Genomic DNA, 20,613 nt, shown 5'->3' on the forward strand with positions numbered 1-20,613 from the left:
GGAGGTGGTACACCCTGTGTGCACAGTGGATGACACAGGAGAGTTAGAGACAAGGGAGTTTAAAAAGAAGAGAAAGAGACAAAAGGGCTAACTGGAAGTAAATGGATACTGCTTTCCCAGGATGCTAGAAGGTAGGTAACCCAGTAGAAGTCTGGTCTTCCTTACAAGAAATAGTAAGACTCTAAAGAGCTTAGGAAAGTTTAAAACACATTGTTTTGGAGAGCAGGTAGCAATCGGACAAAAGCCTGGAGAATCTGGAATTAAGTTACCCTTCTAAGAGCACAAGCAGTATTGTGGCTTTTTAAAGATAATTGAAATGATGAGGGGTCAATTAGTCAATCAAAAGCTAATTGAATGATGATGGGTGTTGGGCCAGCAACATGCCACTACCAAAAAATCTTGCCTGATGCTATATAACTGACTCATCCCCTGAAGAATCCAGAGAACAACTCAAGATGACAGATTGACTAAGATTATACTCAGGAGGTGAGTTGGGGCAAGGACCCAACTGGAGGGAGGAAAAGTAGTCAACGTAAAAAAGAGAAAAAGAGGAGAATTGAGGTATCACAGATTCTGGGCGAGAACTCTATGTACTCTTTCATAATTATGTTTGTGAATAAATTGCAGACTGCTCTTTCCTCCCACTCAGCTGCTAAATATAAAGGAAATACGTATGTACTTATGTACTTATGAAGTACAGAGTGTTAGTGTACGAACACCTTCACTCCAGGGCTCGTGACAATCTGAGGGCTGTGGGCTTTCATTTCCATACAGAAGAGAGCTCATTCTTGGCAAGGATACAGATGAATGAATGCTTTTAACGACTTCTGCTTTGAGGTGGCGGTGGCGGCAGTGAAACACTGAACATAACAAACAATTGTGGTAGCTGGCCTTGATTAACTTAAATGAGACACACACACATCTGCATTTGTGTCCTTGATGGACTTTCTAAAGTAAATCACCTGCCAAAAAAAGTTTTGCTTCACTACAGGTGTTGATTTTATTTTACAAGATATTTCAGTACAAAGATATCTCAGATCCTTATAATTGAGATATGGGCTAGAGTGAAAGCCCAGAGGCCCAGAGCTATTTGCTGTAGCCACAAGCCTAATTGAAAGCCAGGGATTATGACACTGAATCACATGAACACCATCAATCTTAGTGAAAAATGATTACCTGTGTTTAATGGTGAAAGGTGTATTGTTTTTTTTTTTCTTTTCACCCAAAGCTATACTTGAAAGTAATTTCAGGATGTGGTGCCAATGCTGCTATACGTTCTCATTAGTTTGCTGTCTTACCACTGCTTCTTCAAATCCTGCCTGACAGACTGCGTGATCACATCCTGCTGTTTAGCGGATGGATCTCTTGATGTCGCTCAAGAAGAAGGATTATCAGATCTCTCTCTATATTGGAAAATTCTAATATTTGAATTTGTCTGGTGTGTCTGCTAAAAGTTCTTGTTTGTGAAAGAGAAATTCCAGTGGGGTTATTTGAAAATTGGCACAGGTTTAGTTTAACTTCATTGACTTAATTCCGTTGTATTCTGGCAAAATGCATTTAGTGAAATTTATTTATGTTGTTTTGCTGCAAGAAATGTCAGTTTCCTCCTTGGATAGTATAGGGAGCTTTGAGTGTTATTGGTGCCCGCATATAAATGGACATTAAGGTATTGGATGATAGCAGATATCTTAGAAAATGCCCTAAGCTTTTAACTGGAATTCATATAAAATTCATGACCTGTGATAGTCACCATAAACCTTAAAGATTTCGATCATTAGACTTCAGGCTCAACACAGTATAATTATAAGATGATGGTTTGTTTATTAAACTCCAAAAAAAGTATTCAAATATGGCTTGTAGAGATATTGTGGTGCACAGACTTGTGCTACTGCCTCCTATCTTTGGTGTATTAGGTCTAATTTGTAATATGGACACTGCCTGTGTGGAGTTTGCTCATTATCCTCAGACTACTCTGGTTTTCCTTCCACATGACAGAGGCATGTGCTAAGTGAGTTGGCCCCTATTTTGCATTGTTGTTTTGCACATTTAGCTGCCAGAGACAGGCATCTACTAGCTGTTAGCATCAACTGGATCAGCAGGCTACAAAATGGATGGATGGATGAAATTATAGGCCAATTAGAAAACTAAAAATTAAGGAAATGGAACACATAACAGAGATTTTTGAAGCCCCTCAGAGCTAATAATATTAATTTCATGAATAAAAATATGAATGCCAAAAGATACTATTCATTTTTACATTTTCAAACCTGCTTAATCTAGTTCAAAATCATGGGTTGGCAGCCTACACCAGCCGAATCAGGCAGAAACCACCCAACATGGTGAGCATCAAAAATGTTTTTTATTAAATTTAGTCATAACTGTAAACTGGAGTAAAAAGCAGGGATGGAGAATATTATTACTGAGATACTGTGGAATGAATTTTACAGACTTATTGGCTAAATTATAATAAGTAAAGTGCATGAGTAGTGAGAAAAGCACTATATAAATGTAAAGAATTATTATTATTGTTATTACTGAAAATGTTAAACTACATAATAAATTATTTGATCAGTACACAATATAATATATGGGTTTGGCTCCGCCTACATTTTTGGCAGAAATACAGGAAAAGTGTATTATCAACAAATACATAGTGAGAAAGAAAAGGTTTATTGAGTTTCTATAGCAAAGTATACAAATTCCAAAGAAACTAAAAAATCTAATTAAAAAAAAATTTGCTCGAAAAGAAAAAGATATTAAAAGAAGCAGTCTACAATTTTATATTAATAAAATTCCATATACATGTTTATCACATAAAGAGTGATACAGGTTAGATGGAGGTTCTATCAATTGACTGTCTAAGAAATATAAATGACTTAAAAAAAATAAATTAATGAAAAGTTTGAAAAAAAATTCTGGTGAGATCCGTTGGTATTTGTAGTTCCTCTGTTTTCTGAAATACCTTTCTAAATGTAAAGTGGGAGATTTTTTAGATATAAATAATAAATATCAGGAAATTGAACAAAATGGATTAAAGACCAAAATATTTTCTTGAAAATATTATAACATAAGTAGGGAAGAAAAATATAATGAAAATTTTCTTACCTAAAAAAATAATAAGTCTAGCTTGCTAATGGCAAAAAGAAAAAGAAAAGAACTGTTTGAAAAGCAAGAATTTTATATAACTTTAAAAATATGGGAGTTTAAATTTTAATAAGATAAATACTCCTAAGTGACACAGTACTGGTCATATTTTTAGTGACCAGGGCTCAATTTCTTACCCAGCCACTATCCGTGTAGAGTTTGTACATTTTTTCAGTGTTGATTGGATGGAAATATTCCTTCCAAAATGAACAACAACTTAAAAAAGATTTTTACTGTGCTAATATACTGGATGGATGCCAAGCTAGAGAGAAGGCTTAACTGCTTAAGCAATTTTAAAAAGTGCCAGTACACCTAAGATAATATTAGGACAGAAAACGTCTGCTTTCCTTTTATTTATTTACTGCATTTGTTTACTTTTTTATTTATATTTACAGACTACAAAAGGAATCCAGGTTAACCACAGAGACAGACACTACATGTATTGCATGTGTGAGTTTATTTATTCATAGTCCAAGTCACGTAACAATTCAAGAGGACATGCCCACTTATTACTCTAACAGTTTGGAGGTAGGGATGTTGGGATTGTTTCCGCTTCATGGGTAACATAGGATGCAGACTGACTAATTTCAACTCCACTCTTGACAATCAGCACTGCCTTCTGCACTCAGAGAGGCAGATGAGCCATGAGAGATCGAGGAATAACAGAAATGAGCAAGAGCCCAGGGCTTATTTCACTTTCTGGATATTCTTGAGCTATAAATGAAAATAAACAGTATGGAATTAAAGAATTTGATTATATTAGGCTTATTTACATGTGAAAATGTTGTGTTTGCTGCAGATCGGGTATTCAGTGATAGCAGCTCTCCTTGCTATGGAAGCAGAAGAAATGATACAAAATGAGGCAGCCTATGATTAATGTATTAGTACTTAAAAGTGAAAGTTTGTGTTTTGAGCTGTCTGTCCATCTAATCAGTTCATAACAAGCTTATCTAATTTATGAAAGTGAGAAACCATTTACTATCCTGGTATTGCTGAGGGCAACTGAGGAACCAACCCTGAGCGAATTGCCAGTTCATCTCATACTCATATTGGGTCAATGTAGAGTTGCCAGTTTGTCAGTAAAACTAGAACACCTGTAGAAAAATCCCTTACAAACATGGGGAGATTTCACAAACGACACATAGGATCTGGAGCCAGAACTCTGCAATTGTTTGCATCAGTGCTAACCAATGTGGTCTTCACTCAGAAAACATTTAATTCAAGGGAAAAAAAATAATTTGAATCTAAACATAAATGACACAAAAATCTGAATGAAAAATTGATTCTCCATTTTGTGCACATCCACATATTTGTTAAAACGATAACTTCAATATTGTTATAAAACCCAAAAAATCTATGTAAAGCATTTAGACATATGCTTTTTCTTTTTTCACAATAGACTACATAATAAGAACAGCTAATGTTAATCAAAACAGAAAGATGTCCCGCATGATTAGATTTTCCACCCACGCCAACTCAAGACAATGTCAGGCCATTAAAAGAAGATGCCGTGCTTGTTACACAAAAGACATGTTGTAATGACATTTATTTATTTGAGACTTACACATCAGAAGTGAATTACATAATTGTTAATTTATTTTTTTACAATCACCGTACTGGCAGATGAACTGACACACACCAAGTCACACAGTGAGTGAATTGCCAGGATTGAACTCATAGCCTTGAGCTCACAGGTCAGCACTGCAACAGTTAGCCTTCCCCCATCCCTTTTTGTAGTATATTTAAGAAAGGTTACCCCAAAGCATATCACAACAGTGCTACATTAAAGACTGGTTCCTGCCTTTGGCCAATGCTGACAAGGTAAGCATTGGTTACTCGCAACTGTGCACTGGAAATGCAAGTTAAAATTGAATAATGGATGGATTTAAGAAGGGTATCTAATTAAGTTAATTATTTCAACAATAGGCGAATTATACGGATAAGTCCTATCGTGTCTTTATGCAGGTTTTTATTTTCAACAAAATACAGTTAGCTGGCAGATAGCCTGAATACTCTCATGCAGATGGCTACGTGGTCTTTTTCCTTATTCATTTTAATTCGATTTAGTTTATTTTTGTATAGTGCTCTTCACTGAGTGCAGGTGCAGATCACTGTGACAAGTTCAGAGGTAGACACAAATACAAACTTTACAATTGACTATTTACATAATAAATATAAATAAACACAAAAAGTTATTCATTCAGTGAAAGGCAGTTCTAGAGAGATTTAACAAGATTGCCAATATATTCCCAGACTCATAATATTCATTTGACTTCTAATTAGTGACCAGCTAGTGATTTATGTGAAACTGAATTCTTAGAAAAGCATAGAGATTGACATCGCAAAAACTTTTGTGAAACATATTCGCATCACTGACACAGGAAGAAAAGAGTTTAGTCTCTCTCTGGAAATGTTTCCCTGATGTAATTTCACATTGCTCTGCTGGTTAATCAGTGTTTAAAGAAAGATCTCACAAAAAAGAAAAACAATCACTGGACTACTTTTCTTGACATGTGTAACAATTTGTTGAGCCAGGAGACATGTACTGCAGTTGTTCTGATAGTACGGTACCCACTTTGCCAATCTTGCAAGTGCAATTGAAAATATGGACACAGAGCTGCCTCCTCAAGAGTCTTTGGATAAACCTCTGTTCAAGGGCTTCAAATCCTTATGATTCATACAGACTTTGTATTTTTTCCATTGACACCATGACATTAAATGGGGCTTCTGCCACATCCCCTCCAATACTTTATAGGTGTGTTTCAGTTTTCCTTTGCCCTCCTGGTGAGTTTGTCACCTCTGCTTCCTGACTGTTACTCCCAGAGAAGATGCAGCAGGCTTCTTTGATACCAGAACCATAAATGCTTCCTGTGTCGCAGCAATGGTCATCAGAAGCACTTCCTGGTCATACAGAAACCAGGGCAGTCTTCCTCCAACAGCTCCCTCTTGCAGCACTCAAGGACACCTAAAGGGATGCTCTTCTATACTCCAGTTCCCATACAACCCTGTGGGAGTCCTAACTGAGACCAGCCTTGAAGGACACTGCCACCTATTGTGTGGGGGAATGAACTGCTTCTGGCATCCATGTTTGCCCAGTCCTTCCATTAGCTTTTTACCCCAACTGGCATAAGGATCACTAACCATCCCAGTCAGGCTTGAGCTCCTTCCATGATATTCTTCCATTATGGCCTCTACTATAATATATACAGTATGTATGTGTACACTGTATACAGTATGTGTTTTGAAATGCAAGGACTAATAAACTGCACTGCATTTTTCATTCCAGCAGATTGCACCTCACACATATTACCACAGCTTTTGAGAATCCTATCTCAAAAGGCAGTATTACTGACACATTAGACAAACTGACACAATAACTTGAACTTTACTTCCAGGCAACATAGCTGCTAGCAATTTCTCTCTTGGTGTTACATCCATATATTAACAAGGTACAACTTACTGAAGGAAAATTTAAAATAGAAAAAATTAAAATTAATAAAATAGAGGAAGCACTAATATCATTCTAGTCCATTAAACACTCTAGTAATCTACCGTTATTAATAAGCCAAAAACATTACATTTTAAGAAGAAAAGTTATGTGTAAAAGTAACAGTGTCCACTGCTGTACTAATGCAGATTGAGTACATGTCATTCATCTTATGTTTTGAAACAATCAACAATGCATAGTCCAAGGTTTCCATTAGGATAGTAGAAGCATGTTTCTTTGCACACTTTTCTTAAAATATTCTTCTGTTGCTTGTATAGTTGAGTGTAGAATGCAAGTGCCTGACTTGCACGATTGATGTGCCCCTTGTGTTACTGTGGGCTACCACAGTACAACGTTTAGTGAATTCTACATTTATTCTTATGTTAACATTAACGGTTGACGATTTGTGAACAGTGCTTAGGAGGCTAATGTCTTTTCTGTCCTTCCGATGATCACAATCTTTTTACATTTTTTGGCCCACTATACTTTACATGACCTAATTCACCAGGCATATCCCAGTGGTTCAGTCATACAGTACTCTATGCATCGACATCTGATGACCAATTTGTGTTGTCATCACTATCACTTGATTCAACTAATGATTTTTGTTTCAGTCTGTTCTAAAACTGGCTTTACACTTTTTCGCTTACATGCCACTGTGGTTTTTGGTTGAAAACCCATCCCACTGATGAATATTGATGAGTTAAAATAGACTGGTTAAATATAAAAATATTCATGGAGTTTTTTTGCAGAATGGTTTTATTCACTAGATGGCAGCAGAATATTGTACTGAGTGCTGTTCATTCTTAACACAACGCATGCCAACAATATAGCTATTTCCGTGAGACAGTTGGGTGTAACCATATTTACACAGAAATCCAAACCCAATGGATGCTTTGGGTTAATGTAAAGGAGGTTAGCAAAATCAGAGGAGGAATAAATCATGTAATAAATAACAAATTCCATTAACAACTATAAGGAGGGCATACTGGCTGTCCAGGATCTGATTATGAGATTCTTGTAGTCATCCCATCAGCTACTACCCAATGTATCACAGTTAGTGTGCTCCAAATAGATTATTCCTTCCTCTATCTATCATTTTATATTTAAAAATGTCTTTAATTAGGTTATAGTTTTGAGTGCATATGCCATCTGTTTGAATAAAAATGGCAATGCATATTATTAGTACACATAACAAATGCCTTGAAATAGTTTGTCTAGAATGATGCCCTTGAGAAAGCAAATCTCAAGTGACATCATAAGTATTGCAGACTGAAGTTACCGTATACTCTCTTGAATTTGTTTCAGTTAGACGACGCTTCTCATTCCATGCTTAAATTTAAATTCTAGACCAATAGTCCATGATACTAGAATTTAAATTTAAGCATGGAATGAGAAGCGTCATCTAACTGAAACAAAATCAAGAGAGTATACGGTAACTTCAGTCTGATTAGATATATACTGTATATAAAGCCACATGTTCTTGATTGACTACCTCACTAACTGACTGACAAGATCACCTAAGGAAAAACAGTTTTCATGACTTAATAATTCACATAGCCCCAAGCCCCAGACAAATCTTAAAATTTAACTTAATTGGAAAGAAATCAAATCAAACTACAATGATGTTTTGCATTTAACTGTCAGAAATGGCCATGTTACTTCTAGACTATGCTCATGCTGGCAGCATGTCTGACTGCAAGTCAACAGGATCTTGGTTCAAGTGTGTTCTGTATTCTGTTCTGTATTTTGGTCCTATTTATGTTTCATATTCAAAAATAGTAACCCCCCCAGTCCATAGACTGTGGAAATCATCTTCAGTCGTGGGCTACACTGCACTCTGTGATACACAGAGTCTGTTACAACGTCTCCTACCACAGGACAATAGATACTCAGTACCGTTTCAATCATTTAATAATGATTAAAAATCATTCAAAGTTGATTTAATTTGTTTCTATGAATCCCAACTCTGTATTGACTTAGAAACCCATCCATCCATCATCCAACCCGCTATATCCTAACTACAGGGTCACGGGGGTCTGCTGGAGCCAATCTCAGCCAACACAAGGTGCAAGGCAGGAAACAAACCCCTGGCAGGGTGCCAGCCCACCACAGGGCACACACAAACACACGCATCCATCCACCAAGCACACACTAGGGCAAATTTAGGATCGCCAATGCACCTAACCTGCATGTCTTTGGATTTTGGGAGCACCCGGAGGAAACCCACACAGACACAGGGACTTAGAAACCTAAAAGCAGAATTGTGTCATCATGTTATGGACTTGATTTGATTTCTACTGACAAGAAACAGTAAAAATTATTAATTAGTTTTACTCTCTCAAGCAAGCTGTCTTCAATTATTCTGTTTCTCCCTATTATATTTTCAAGAAGAGTTGCTTAGCTATACTTCATAACCTGCAATTTTTGAAAAGTGTCTAGCTGCAGACCTGCTTGGCTCCACTTTTTTCTTTTAATTTCCTCAGTATTTTTCTTATAGTGCATTCACATCCTGCTCCACAGGAAGTACATAATAATAACATGTTGTTTGGTACTTTTTTAATCACATGCAGGTGAATGTTAAATGTTGTGAATTGGTTTTTCTTCACCAAGGACAGAATTCCGCTATCATCCAGCACAGCTGTCCTCCATCATTGTCCAAAGCCCTCTGGTGTTGTTATGCTCACCAGTGCATTTCTTCTCTTTAAGAACGTACCAGATGTCCGATTTGACCACTCCTTGTGTATCTGGTGTATTTTTGTTTTGTTTACTTTTTGTTTTTACTTCCATGGTCAGCTCTTTGGACCTCATATTAAGAGTTTACAGCGACAGCTTCCACATGCAAATACCACACCACTGAACTCCAGACCTTCCACCTTCTTAATAGTAAGTAATATACTGTATATATTAATAGTAAGTATTAATGAGGGACCTACTCACACCTGGCTATGGAACAGCTTCTCAGTCAATTGTGTAAATAATTTTGTGCCCCTGAAAATGGAGGACCATGTATAAAAATGTCTGTCATTGCTAAATGGCTCATACTACATTTCTGTTAAACCGCTTGAATTAATGCTGAAAGCCTACACTTCAATCATGTAATTATTTCATATCCTTTGTGGTGGCATATAGAGCCAGAATTATGAAAATTGAGTCACCGTCCAAATACTTATGGACCTAACTGTATATGTGTGTATGTAAATACACATTTATGTGAGCCACTTAGTCAGCATGCATGCTGTAAAATAAAAGTATGAATCAGGCAAACTGGGAAAGAAAGAAAGAAAGAAAGAAAGAAAGAAAGAAAGAAAGAAAGAAAGAAAGAAAGAAAGAAAGAAAGAAAGAAAGAAAGAAAGAAAGGTTGAGCTAATAGGTTTCTAATTATGAAAAATCTTCAGAGCTAAAAGTGTTAGAAACTGAACATTCTTTTATGGATGTTACTGTAGTGATTCAGTGTCGCCATTTGTGCCAAACAAGAGCCTTTCTGTTCTATAGAACTTTAGTGTGAAAGAGTGGCACTGCAGCCACACAATTCCAATGCCATTCACCATAAATAAAAAAAAAAATCTGATTTTTTTTTAACACATTAGCAAATAAAGTCCTTTGCTTATTACATTTGGAAATCCTCAAAGAAGGCAGCAATAAATGTGAAATAATTAACCTCATGCTCTTTCGTTTGCCTAGGGATTTCTAACTCAATTATCTAGCTGCACTAGATATCCCCACCTAATTCCATGTATGCATTTTTTTCATATTTAGGTCATTTTTTTATCAAGGCTAATCACACAAAAGTACGGTATAGCATGTTTGCTGTACTTTTCATTTGGAATGAGTGACATAGTGTAGCTTCAGGGAATTCATAGTCATAATCTATACACGGAGATCTCACTGAATGGACATTTTAGCTACGTAGATCTACCAGTTATTTCTTTTCATTTGCATAAGAAATAAAGAAGCAGTTAAAAGTTTTTTGTGTGATGTGAAGTAAGCACAAGGCGTTTTGCCAATTTCTAGTTATGTGCAAGATAATTTCAATATCCCAACCTTTTGCTAAGGTTTTTTTTTTATTATCACAATATAATTGCACACCTCAGTACAAGAGAATTAAAGAACTTAAATGTAAGGCAAGTTTGCTTTAAAGAAGTTACACAAGCAGAGATTGGATTGTCTTCTATTTTCTACATGCAAATACTTAAAGAGCAGAACAGAGCTGATTCAGGTAAGATTGTTAGCCTTTCAGAAGTGCCACATCTTAGGCTAAAGCTAACAAATCATTTGATGACAATACTGTACTTTAGAACAAGAGGATAGACTGCTTACACTAAAGTGATTTTGTCTTATTGACCCTTGGGGTACATCTCTATTCAGCATCTGTGAATAGGTGAAACTTAAACTACACAACAAAGAGTTTTTCAATTAAGGCTTAGATTATGGTTTTGCTGTTAAAAATTAATTCTTCAGTACCCATACATTTTGTTGAACACATATTACAGGAGCACATTCATAACACATACATCACTTATTGAAGAATCCTTATAGCCAACTAGTCTTACATTTTGCAAAAATACATTTTACCAGCAAAACAGGTGCTCAAACAGTCTTGACGTTGACTCCAAACTGAACCAACAGCATAGATAACAAAATGCTCTCCAAAACAAAATCTAATTTCCTTAATGAAACTTCAAAGTTCTCCCATAACATCGAATGAACCTACTATTGACTGTGAGATCAGTACCTGAAAAAGTAATAAAAATCAGACTAAAATATAGTTTTAAAAGTCACCTGTAACTCACCTTCCATTGGGGTATTATTGTCTGGTCGGTTTGCAAAGACGACATCCACATACTCAAGCTGAAGTCTCTGAAGAGAGCCCTTTAACCCTGTGAGTTATAAAAAAGCAGAGCTGACAATGTGCACCTCTAAAAATACTTTAGTAGATATCTGATCAAAAAGAAAGCTTAAAAGGGGTCTGTTCAAAAGTAAAGTTGATTAGTCTCCACGACAGCAAGACAATTTGTAAAATGCAGGGATCAGTTAACCCTCAAACACTCATTTCAAACTTTCAAATAGCTGGATTATGAGAACACGTATTTTTTATGGGTAGACACTTAGATAAAATGCAGCAGTAGAGCCTATCTGCTGTATATATCATCACAAATAAGCCTTGTGAGACACAAAGTGCTGCCAGTAAATTAAATGAAATGGCTAAAAGGTAAAAATAAAGAGTACATGCAGGTGTTACAAAGGCATAAAGAAAGTGGAGCTCCTGATCATTCTGACTCAGTTGCTTTCGAGGCTGGTGCAGGTTCATTTTAAATCGCTGGTTCCTGTTAGGGACGGGACTTACTTTCAGGAGACCAGAAGTGAAGTCACTTGACATCCCTTTAAACTGTAGAATGAAAAGATGCTGCATCAGCAAAAGCACCTCCTTTATCCAAGCGATGGTACTGCTTACCTGTCTGGAGCCCTGAGCATGTCTCTCTTTCACACATGCACAACACTATCTATCTATCTATCTATCTATCTATCTATCTATCTATCTATCTATCTATCTATCTATCTATCTATCTATCTATCTATCTATCTATCTATCTATCTATCTATCTATCTATCTATCTATCTATCTATCTATCTATCTATCTATCTATCTATCTATCTATCTATCTACAATAAATACATGCTATGCATATAGATCAAGGTGTGACCTAGTGATGCAGCTGGTCATACTAAAGTGTCATGACACATAAACCCCATTTATATGTTCACCTTCTAGTCATGTTTGCCTAGGACTGGTAAAGAGCAAGCAGACTCAATTGAGATGCTGCTGCTCCAGTCAGTATTATATTAATAAAATTGAAAAGGATTCCCCACACTCCGAACAGAGTGCTGTCTATTAGTAATCTGTGAACTGAGATCTGACAAATGAGCTCTTTACTGATAAGAGGCACAATCGAAACAAATTTAAGTGCTATGAAGGGCATAATTAAAGGTTTTCAACATGCCTGGAGTAGAAAAAATTCTGTGGTGGTCCTGTCTTCTCATATGTGGAGCTTAAAGGGAGTAAATATAAGGGAAGAAGGAAATGATTTTTGCAAACGACAGTAGGATTAAAATGTCTCTGATTCTCCTACAATCCAGAGTTTGTATACCCAGGAGAAGATCAGTAACTCCAACCAGAGTCTTCCCCTGTCCTTATAATAGAACTTGTAAGACATTTCAGTTTGTCTTTGTTACTAGACTAAAACAGCTAAAATGTCCTTTCTAATTGCTTATATGCTCACTCATCATATAATCAGTTCATTTTCTAACATAAACTAGGCTTGTTCCCACCTGAGATCCGCATCATTTTCATTTTTCTTGCACATTTTACTATATATGTAAACAGGACTATGCAAACATCTTGGACCAATTTGTGCAAATATTTTTGTGAAACTAAAAGCATTCTTGTTACATTTCATGCTTTTTTTGTATTTATTCTAATGTTAGATAATGTGCTCACAAGCAAATACTGTAAACACTTAACTGTCCAGATAATTAGCTATAAAATTATGATTTTCAGTTAGCCTCAAACCTTTGCACAGTACCCTTCCTCTATATACATAATGCATAAAAAATGAAAGTTTTTTTAAACTATTTACTACATTGTAGAATATAGTAAAGATATCAAAAAATATGAAATAACACATGGAAACTGAATATAGAGAAATATCGAAAACTATGAAATATCACATGGAAATTACACAATGACCATAAATTTGTTAGACAAAGCCAACTATCTTTAATTTTAGAGTCTTGAATTAAATAAAAATACCCCTGTGGACAAATAACGTTTGTTCATTCTGTAAAGTAACCATTGCTTGCCTCGGTGATGGCTTCACACACTCTCTCAGCTGCTCTTCACAAGGTACCACCTGGGATGCTTTTCCAACAGTTTCGAAAGAGCTGCCACATATGCTCAGTATTTGTTGCCTACTTTCCTTTCCTACTCCAGACTAGCTCATCCCACACCATCTCTGTTAGGCTTAGACTCTATCATTCTCCTTCTTTGCCAATAGTTCCTAATTAGAGATGTATTTTTGGGTCATTGTCTTGTTGAAAAACAAATGATGGCCCAATTAAACACAAGCCATGGTAGGTAAATGTGCCTTCACTTCTAAAAAATTGACGACAATATCTTCTGCAAAGCACTTGGTCACCTCCAACCTCAAGCTTCATGGCAGGAACTATACACACAGGCACCATCCTTTCACAATCTCTGCATCTCAAAAAGAAAGTTGGAGTGAAAAAAATTAAATTTCCACTCATCAGATTAAAGAAAACATTTCCAAATGCCCGCTATATTGTGATTCCTGCCCCTAGCCCCTTTTTCTTGTTTGTCTCCTTCAGTAGTTGTTTATTTGTAGAAATTCTACCATGATGCCCTGATTCATGCAATCTTCTCTGAACGGTTGATGTTGAGATATGTCTGCTGCTTGAACTCGATGAAGCATTTATCTTAACTATAATCTGAAATACAGTTAATTGTTGACTTTTAGGTCTGGCGATTCTAATAAGCCTGTCTCTCATATGCTGATTATGTTTGTGACTGCACTTGAATAAACTTACCAAGTTCCTGGAATTTTCTATATTAGCTGATCTTCATTTTTTGAAGCAATTAATAACTTTTGTTCCTCTTTAATTTGTTGAGGTGTTGACATATAATGGACTAGTGCAACTAGAAATAATGGCCTCTCACCAAATAGGGCTATTAATGCACATGCTGCCTTGAACAACACAACTACAGAAAGTGACTAAAATGCATTTCAAACAATGTATTTACAAATAATAAATGCTATTTATACAACTAATAATAAACTGTTTATTTAATAAATTATGTGAATTATAAGTAAGAAAGTAGCAAGTACATCCCAAACATATAGTACATACAGAGATACTTGCAGATACCCTTTAAATCAATATTGTATTACAAAAAAAACTCATAATATACAGTATTTTATATTATTTTCCAAAAGATAAGACTTAGTAAAGACAGAGAGTTATCAAGTATTTTTTTTTATTAATTTTATTGTAATCATTCCGTACATATAGATTAATTTTTACGAAAAATAGGATTGAAAACAAATGAAACCCCACCCCTGAGAAGAAGAGCATGGCCAAAGGAATAATACTTAAAGCTTGTAAACATGCCTAAATTATTGAGTTTAATAGGGCAGAAAAAGATAAATGGAGAAGGAAAAGAAATGCGGAAATAATTATTTCTTCTTATTCTAGAATATTATTGATTAAATCCTGCCAGGTTTTGAAAAAATGCTGTACAGATCCCCTAACTGAGAATTAGATTTTTTCCAATTTCAAATAATATAAAACATCTGTTTCCCGCTGACTTATTAGAGGAGAGTTAGAATTCTTCCAATTTAACAAAATTAGTCTACGTGCCAAAAGTGTAGTGAATGCAATCACAGTTTGTTTGTCCTTATCCATTTCAAATCCATCTGGAAGAACACCGAACACAGCTGTTAGTGGGTTAGGAGGGATTGTGACACCAAGGCTGTCTGAAAGGCACATAAATTTTCGTCCAAAATGATGTTAATTTGGTGCAGGCCCAAAACATGTGACCCAGTGAGGCAGGAGCTTGGCTGCAGCGTTCGCAGGTTGGATCTTGCCCTGGAAACATTTTGGACAGTTTTAAGCGAGACAGATGAGCTCGATATATAATTTTGAGTTGAATAATTCTATGCTTTGCGCATATGGAGCTTGAGTGAATTCTCTGCATTGCTACCTTCCACTCCTTTTCTGATATATTAATTAAGAGATCTTTTTCCCATTGTCCTCTTGGATCTTTAAAAGGAAGGGACTCTAATAAAATTTTATATATTGCAGAAATGGTGTCTAAGTCCTCGAAGTTGAGCAGTATTTTTTCCTGCATGGTGGAGGGTACGAGATGAGTAAAATCGGGCAGGTTCTGTTTGACAAAGTTTCTAATTTGAAGATAGTGAAAGAAATGTGTAGCTGGAAGGTTAAATTTGGAATGTAATTGTTCAAAGGATGCAAAGATATTGTCTATATAAAGATCTCTGAGCAATTTAATCCCAAATCTTTTCCAGATATTAAAAACTGGATATGTTTGCGAGGGTTGAAAGAGGTGGTTCTCTTGCAGGGGTGTCACAGATAGAAGATTTTCCATCTTAAATTGCTTTCTAAATTGGTTCCATGTTCTGAGTGAGTGAAGCACAATTGGGTTATTAGTATATTTGCGATAACTTGCATTTATTGGAGCGCAGAGCAGGGAATATAAAGAAGTGCTGCAGGATTTTACTTCTGTTGCGGACCAGGCCTGTGTATGTTCATTTATTTGTGTCCAGGTTTTTATGGCTGGTATGTTTGCTGCCCCATAATAAAACTGAAAATTAGGTAGAGCCATGCCACCTTCTGCTTGAGGTCTTTGTAGGGTCGCTCTTCGGAGACATGAATGTTTTGAGTTCCAAATAAATGAGGTTATGGTTGAATCTAATTGCTTAAAAAATGATTTATTGATATATATTGGGATGTTTTGAAATAAAAAAGAAGCTTAGGAAGGATATTCATCTTAACAACGTTAATTTTTCCGGCTAGAGTGAGATGAAGGGTTGATCATCTATGCAAGTCTTGCTTAATTTTTTCTATACAGACGCCGAAATTTTGTTGATAAAGAGCTTTATGTTTACTTGTGATATTTACCCCTAGGTATTTAAACTGATCTACTATGGTAAAAGGTAGGATGTCCAATCTAATATTATATGCTTGTGAATTCACTGGAAAGAGTATACTTTTATTCAAATTAATTCTGAGACCAGAGATCTTTCGAAAATCTGAAAGTGCTGTTAAAACTACAGGCACAGTGTTTCTGGGTCTGATATACAGTATATAAAACCATATCATCGGCATATAGAGAAATTTTCTGTTCCAGTCCTTCTCAGATAATCCCCTTTATCTGATAAGAATTTCGACAGTGGACCGCCAGTGGTTCAATAGCGATTGCAAACAGCAGTGGTGACAAAGAGCATCCTTGTCTGGTGCCACGTTCTAGTTTAAAGTAGTCTGAACAAATGTTGTTAATACAGACTGAGGCTTCTGGACTGGTGTACAGTAGTTTGATCCATGCACAAATATTCGGGCCAAACCCAAATTTCTCCAATGCAGTGAAAAGGTAGTTCCATTCAATCATATCAAATGCTTTTTCTGCATCCAATGATAATAATATCTCTGGGGTGTTTGACTTTGCTGGTGAATATATAATAATAATAATAATTCATTACATTTATATAGCACTTTTCTCAGTACTCAAAGCGCTATCCACACAGGGAAGAACTGGGAAATGAACCCACAATCTTCCACAGTCTCCTTACTGCAAAGCAGCAGCACTACCACTGCGCCACCTGTAAGTTTACATTAAACAGGCGATAAGTGTCGGCCTTTAATAAATCCAGTTTGATCCTGTGATATTACCTAAGGCATCACTTTCTCCATCCTTCTAGCTATGATTTTTGAGAGTATCTTAACATCATTATTCAGAAGTGAAATTGGTATGTATGATGCACATTGTAACAAGTCCTTATTTTGTTTAGGAAAGATGGTGATTAGTGCTTGAGGAAAAGTTTGAGGTAGAATTTGATTGTCTCTAGCTTCTGTAAATATTGCCAATAAGAGGGGAGCTAGCTGAGTGGAGAATTTCTTATAAAATTCTATAGGGTAGCCACCAGGGCCTGCTGATTTCCTGCCTTGAAGTGACTTTATAGCATCTTGTAATTCTGATATGGTCAGAGGTTTATCCAGTTCCTCAGCACTAAAAGTATCTATTTGTGGTATCTGTAATGTATCCAAAAAATGCATTAGATTGTGTGTTGTCTTCTTTAAACTCAGTAGAATATAAGGTTTTATAGTAGTCTCTAAATGTGTGCATTATATTTTTATGGTCAATGATTTCATCTCCATTAGTGTCGGTGATTACTGGGATTGCATTGCAAACTTCTTGCTTGTGGATTTGTTGAGCTAAAAGCTTATTAGCTTTCTCTCCGTGTTCATAGTAATGATGTCTTGACTTATAAATAAGTTATTCAGTTTCTTTAGTTGTTAAGATGTTGAGTTCTGTATGCAGGGCCTGCCTTTTCCTATGAAGAGCCTCACTTGGACGCCTGGCTTGCTCTTCATCTATTCTAATAAATTCGCTTCTTAGCTCTGACACTTTCTTGGTTTCTAATTTATTTCTGTGGGAAAGATATGAAATAATCTGTCCTCTTAAGAAGGCCTTTAGAGTTTCCCAGAGTGTTCCTGCAGAGACCTCTGAGGGTGTGTTTGTCTCTAGGAAGAAGCTGATTTGTTTGGATATAAATTCTGTTATCAAGTATTTTTAGAGAAGAAGAATGGTTGTGTGTGAGACATGGACATAGGGTGCATCCTAAGAGCAACAACAGGAAACCCTGGATTTCTCATGATCCATTTCCTTTTCAGAAATGTCCAGAACTCCACAAAAGACAGTACCACAGAAGAACATCTTCAGAGTGGACTGTAAATCACCAGGAGTGTTACAATCTTCAGGAAGGCTAGAAGAGCTCCTAGTCACATGGGCTGGGCATCAGGAACCAGGAGAGGCAACCAGCAGCTCACTTTCAGCTAAATGACATGAAGGAAGTCTGCACTACTGCAGCCATGTGTTGTTTAAATAATAAAGGAATCCTAATCCAGTTAACTAAGAAAGCTATAAAAAATAAGGGAGTAAGTGCTGGTGTGTTCACACCTACACGTCTACTTAAACAACTTCTAGTTACTGGGTATATTAAACTTGCCAACAGCAGTTTTGTTGATCTTGTTGGGGGATAATGTCAATTTACAACACTGCCAATCGCTGCACATGTTACATTTAGCAACTGCTTGCAGACCATCACATTTGTGGCTGCCAATAACTTGCTACTTGACAGAGTTCAGCCACAATCTCAACACTTTTCCTACTTTTTTACATTTTATCATGGTACATAAAACATCAGACAGACAAGCAGAATCTCTTCTATTTGTGAGGTAGAAAGCAACCCTTTCCTTATTCCTTGTTGCTGCATTATAGGAATTGTATTTCCGCATAAGTATTCATTGGTTGTCAGCTGTCATGCACACGCCGAAAGAAAAAATTGATTATCAGAGTCTCCCTTTTGGTGAATTGAGCACAATTGTCACATCTTGGTCATCTCCTTTAGTGAATGGAATGCAATCATGAGAACAAGGGCTCCCCCATGGAGAATCAAACATGATTGGCAGAGTGCTTAATAGATCGAGCAAGATCATGGGAGGTGTGTGTTAGTCATGTGTGATCATCCCACTTTGAGATGCTCCATGATCCGCTATCAATACAAATAATAGCAAATGGTGACCCACCGCCCCTCCTTTAACCACCACCTTATCGTGGTGAAGGGGTTTGCGTGTCCCAATGATCCTAGGAGCTCTGTTGTCCGGGGCTTTATTCCCCTGGTAGGGCCACCCAAGGCAAACTGGTCCTAGGTGAGGGATGAGACAAAGAGCGGTTAAACAAACCTCCTATGATGGAAAACAATTTTGGTCGGCGTTTTCCCTTGCCCGGACGCGGGTCACCGGGGCCCCACTCTGGAGCCAGGCCTGGAGGTGGGGCTCGATGGCGAGCACCTGGTGGCCGGGCCTGCACCCATGGGGCTCGGCTGGGCACAGCCCGAAGAGGCAACGTGGGTCCACATTCCCATGGGCTCACCACCTATGGGAGGGGCCAAGGAGGTCGGGTGCAGTGTGAGTTGGGGGGTGGCCGAAGGCGGGGACCTTGGCGGTCCGATCCTCGGCAGAAAGCTGGCTCTTGGGATGTGGAATGTCACCTCTCTGAAGGGGAAGGAGCCTGAGCTAGTGCGCGAAGTTGAGAGGTTCCGGCTAGATATAGTCGGACTCACCTCGACGCACAGCTTGGACTCTGGAACCAATCTCCTTGAGAGGGGCTGGACTCTGTACCACTCTGGAGTTGCCCCCGGTGAGAGGCGCCAAGCGGGTGTGGGTATACTTATTGCCCCCCGACTTGGAGCCTGTACATTGGGGTTTACCCCGGTGGATGAGAGGGTAGCCTCCCTTCGCCTTCGGGTGGGGGATGGGTCCTAACTGTTGTTTGTGCGTATGCACCGAACAGCAGTTCGGAGTACCCACCCTTTTTGGAGTCCCTGGAGGGGGTGCTAGAGGGCATACCTTCTGGGGACTCCCTCGTTCTGCTGGGAGACTTCAATGCTCACGTGGGCAATGACAGTGAGACCTGGAAGGGCGTGATTGGGAGGAATGGCACCCCCAATCTGACCCCGAGCGGTGCTTTGTTACTGGACTTCTGTGCTCGTCACGGATTGTCCATAACGAACACCATGTTCAAGCATAGGGGTGTTCATATGTGCACTTGGCACCAGGACACCCTAGGCCTCAGTTCGATGATCGACTTTGTGGTTGTGTCGTCGGACTTGCGGCCACATGTCTTGGACACTCGGGTGAACAGAGGGGCGGAGCTGTCAACTGATCACCACCTGGTGGTGAGTTGGCTTCGATGGTGGGGGAGGATGCCGGTCAGGCGTGGTAGGCCCAAACGTGTTGTGAGGGTCTGCTGGGAACGTCTGGCAGAGCCCCCTGTCAGAAGTAGCTTCAACTCCCACCTCCGGCAGAACTTCGACCACATCCCCAGGGAGGTGGGGGACATTGAGTCAGAATGGGCCATGTTCCGTGCCTCTATTGTTGAGGCAGCTGACCGGAGCTGTGGCCGTAAGGTGGTCGGTGCCTGTCGTGGCGGCAATCCCCGAACCCGTTGGTGGACACCGGCGGTGAAGGATGCCGTCAAGCTGAAGAAGGAGTCCTACCGGTCCCTTTTGTCCTGTGGGACCCTGGAGGCAGCTGATAGGTACCGGCAGGCCAAGCGGAATGCGGCTTTGGTGGTTGCTGAGGCAAAAACTCGGGCGTGGGAGGAG

General features: G+C 38.0%; 1 protein-coding gene across 1 annotated transcript in view; it reads right to left on the minus strand.

Annotated features, from left to right (window-relative positions):
- Window positions 1-20,613, minus strand: part of kcnab1a (potassium voltage-gated channel subfamily A regulatory beta subunit 1a) — a 356,546-nt gene that overhangs the window by 68,217 nt on the left and 267,716 nt on the right. The window contains exon 8 of the mRNA XM_028794498.2: window positions 11,425-11,511. Within this exon, the coding sequence (XP_028650331.1) occupies window positions 11,425-11,511 (87 nt within the window). The remainder of the gene's footprint in view (window positions 1-11,424; window positions 11,512-20,613) is intronic.

This window comes from Erpetoichthys calabaricus, chromosome 2 (assembly GCF_900747795.2).
Source record: "Erpetoichthys calabaricus chromosome 2, fErpCal1.3, whole genome shotgun sequence".
NCBI classification, from domain to species: Eukaryota; Metazoa; Chordata; class Cladistia; order Polypteriformes; family Polypteridae; genus Erpetoichthys; species Erpetoichthys calabaricus.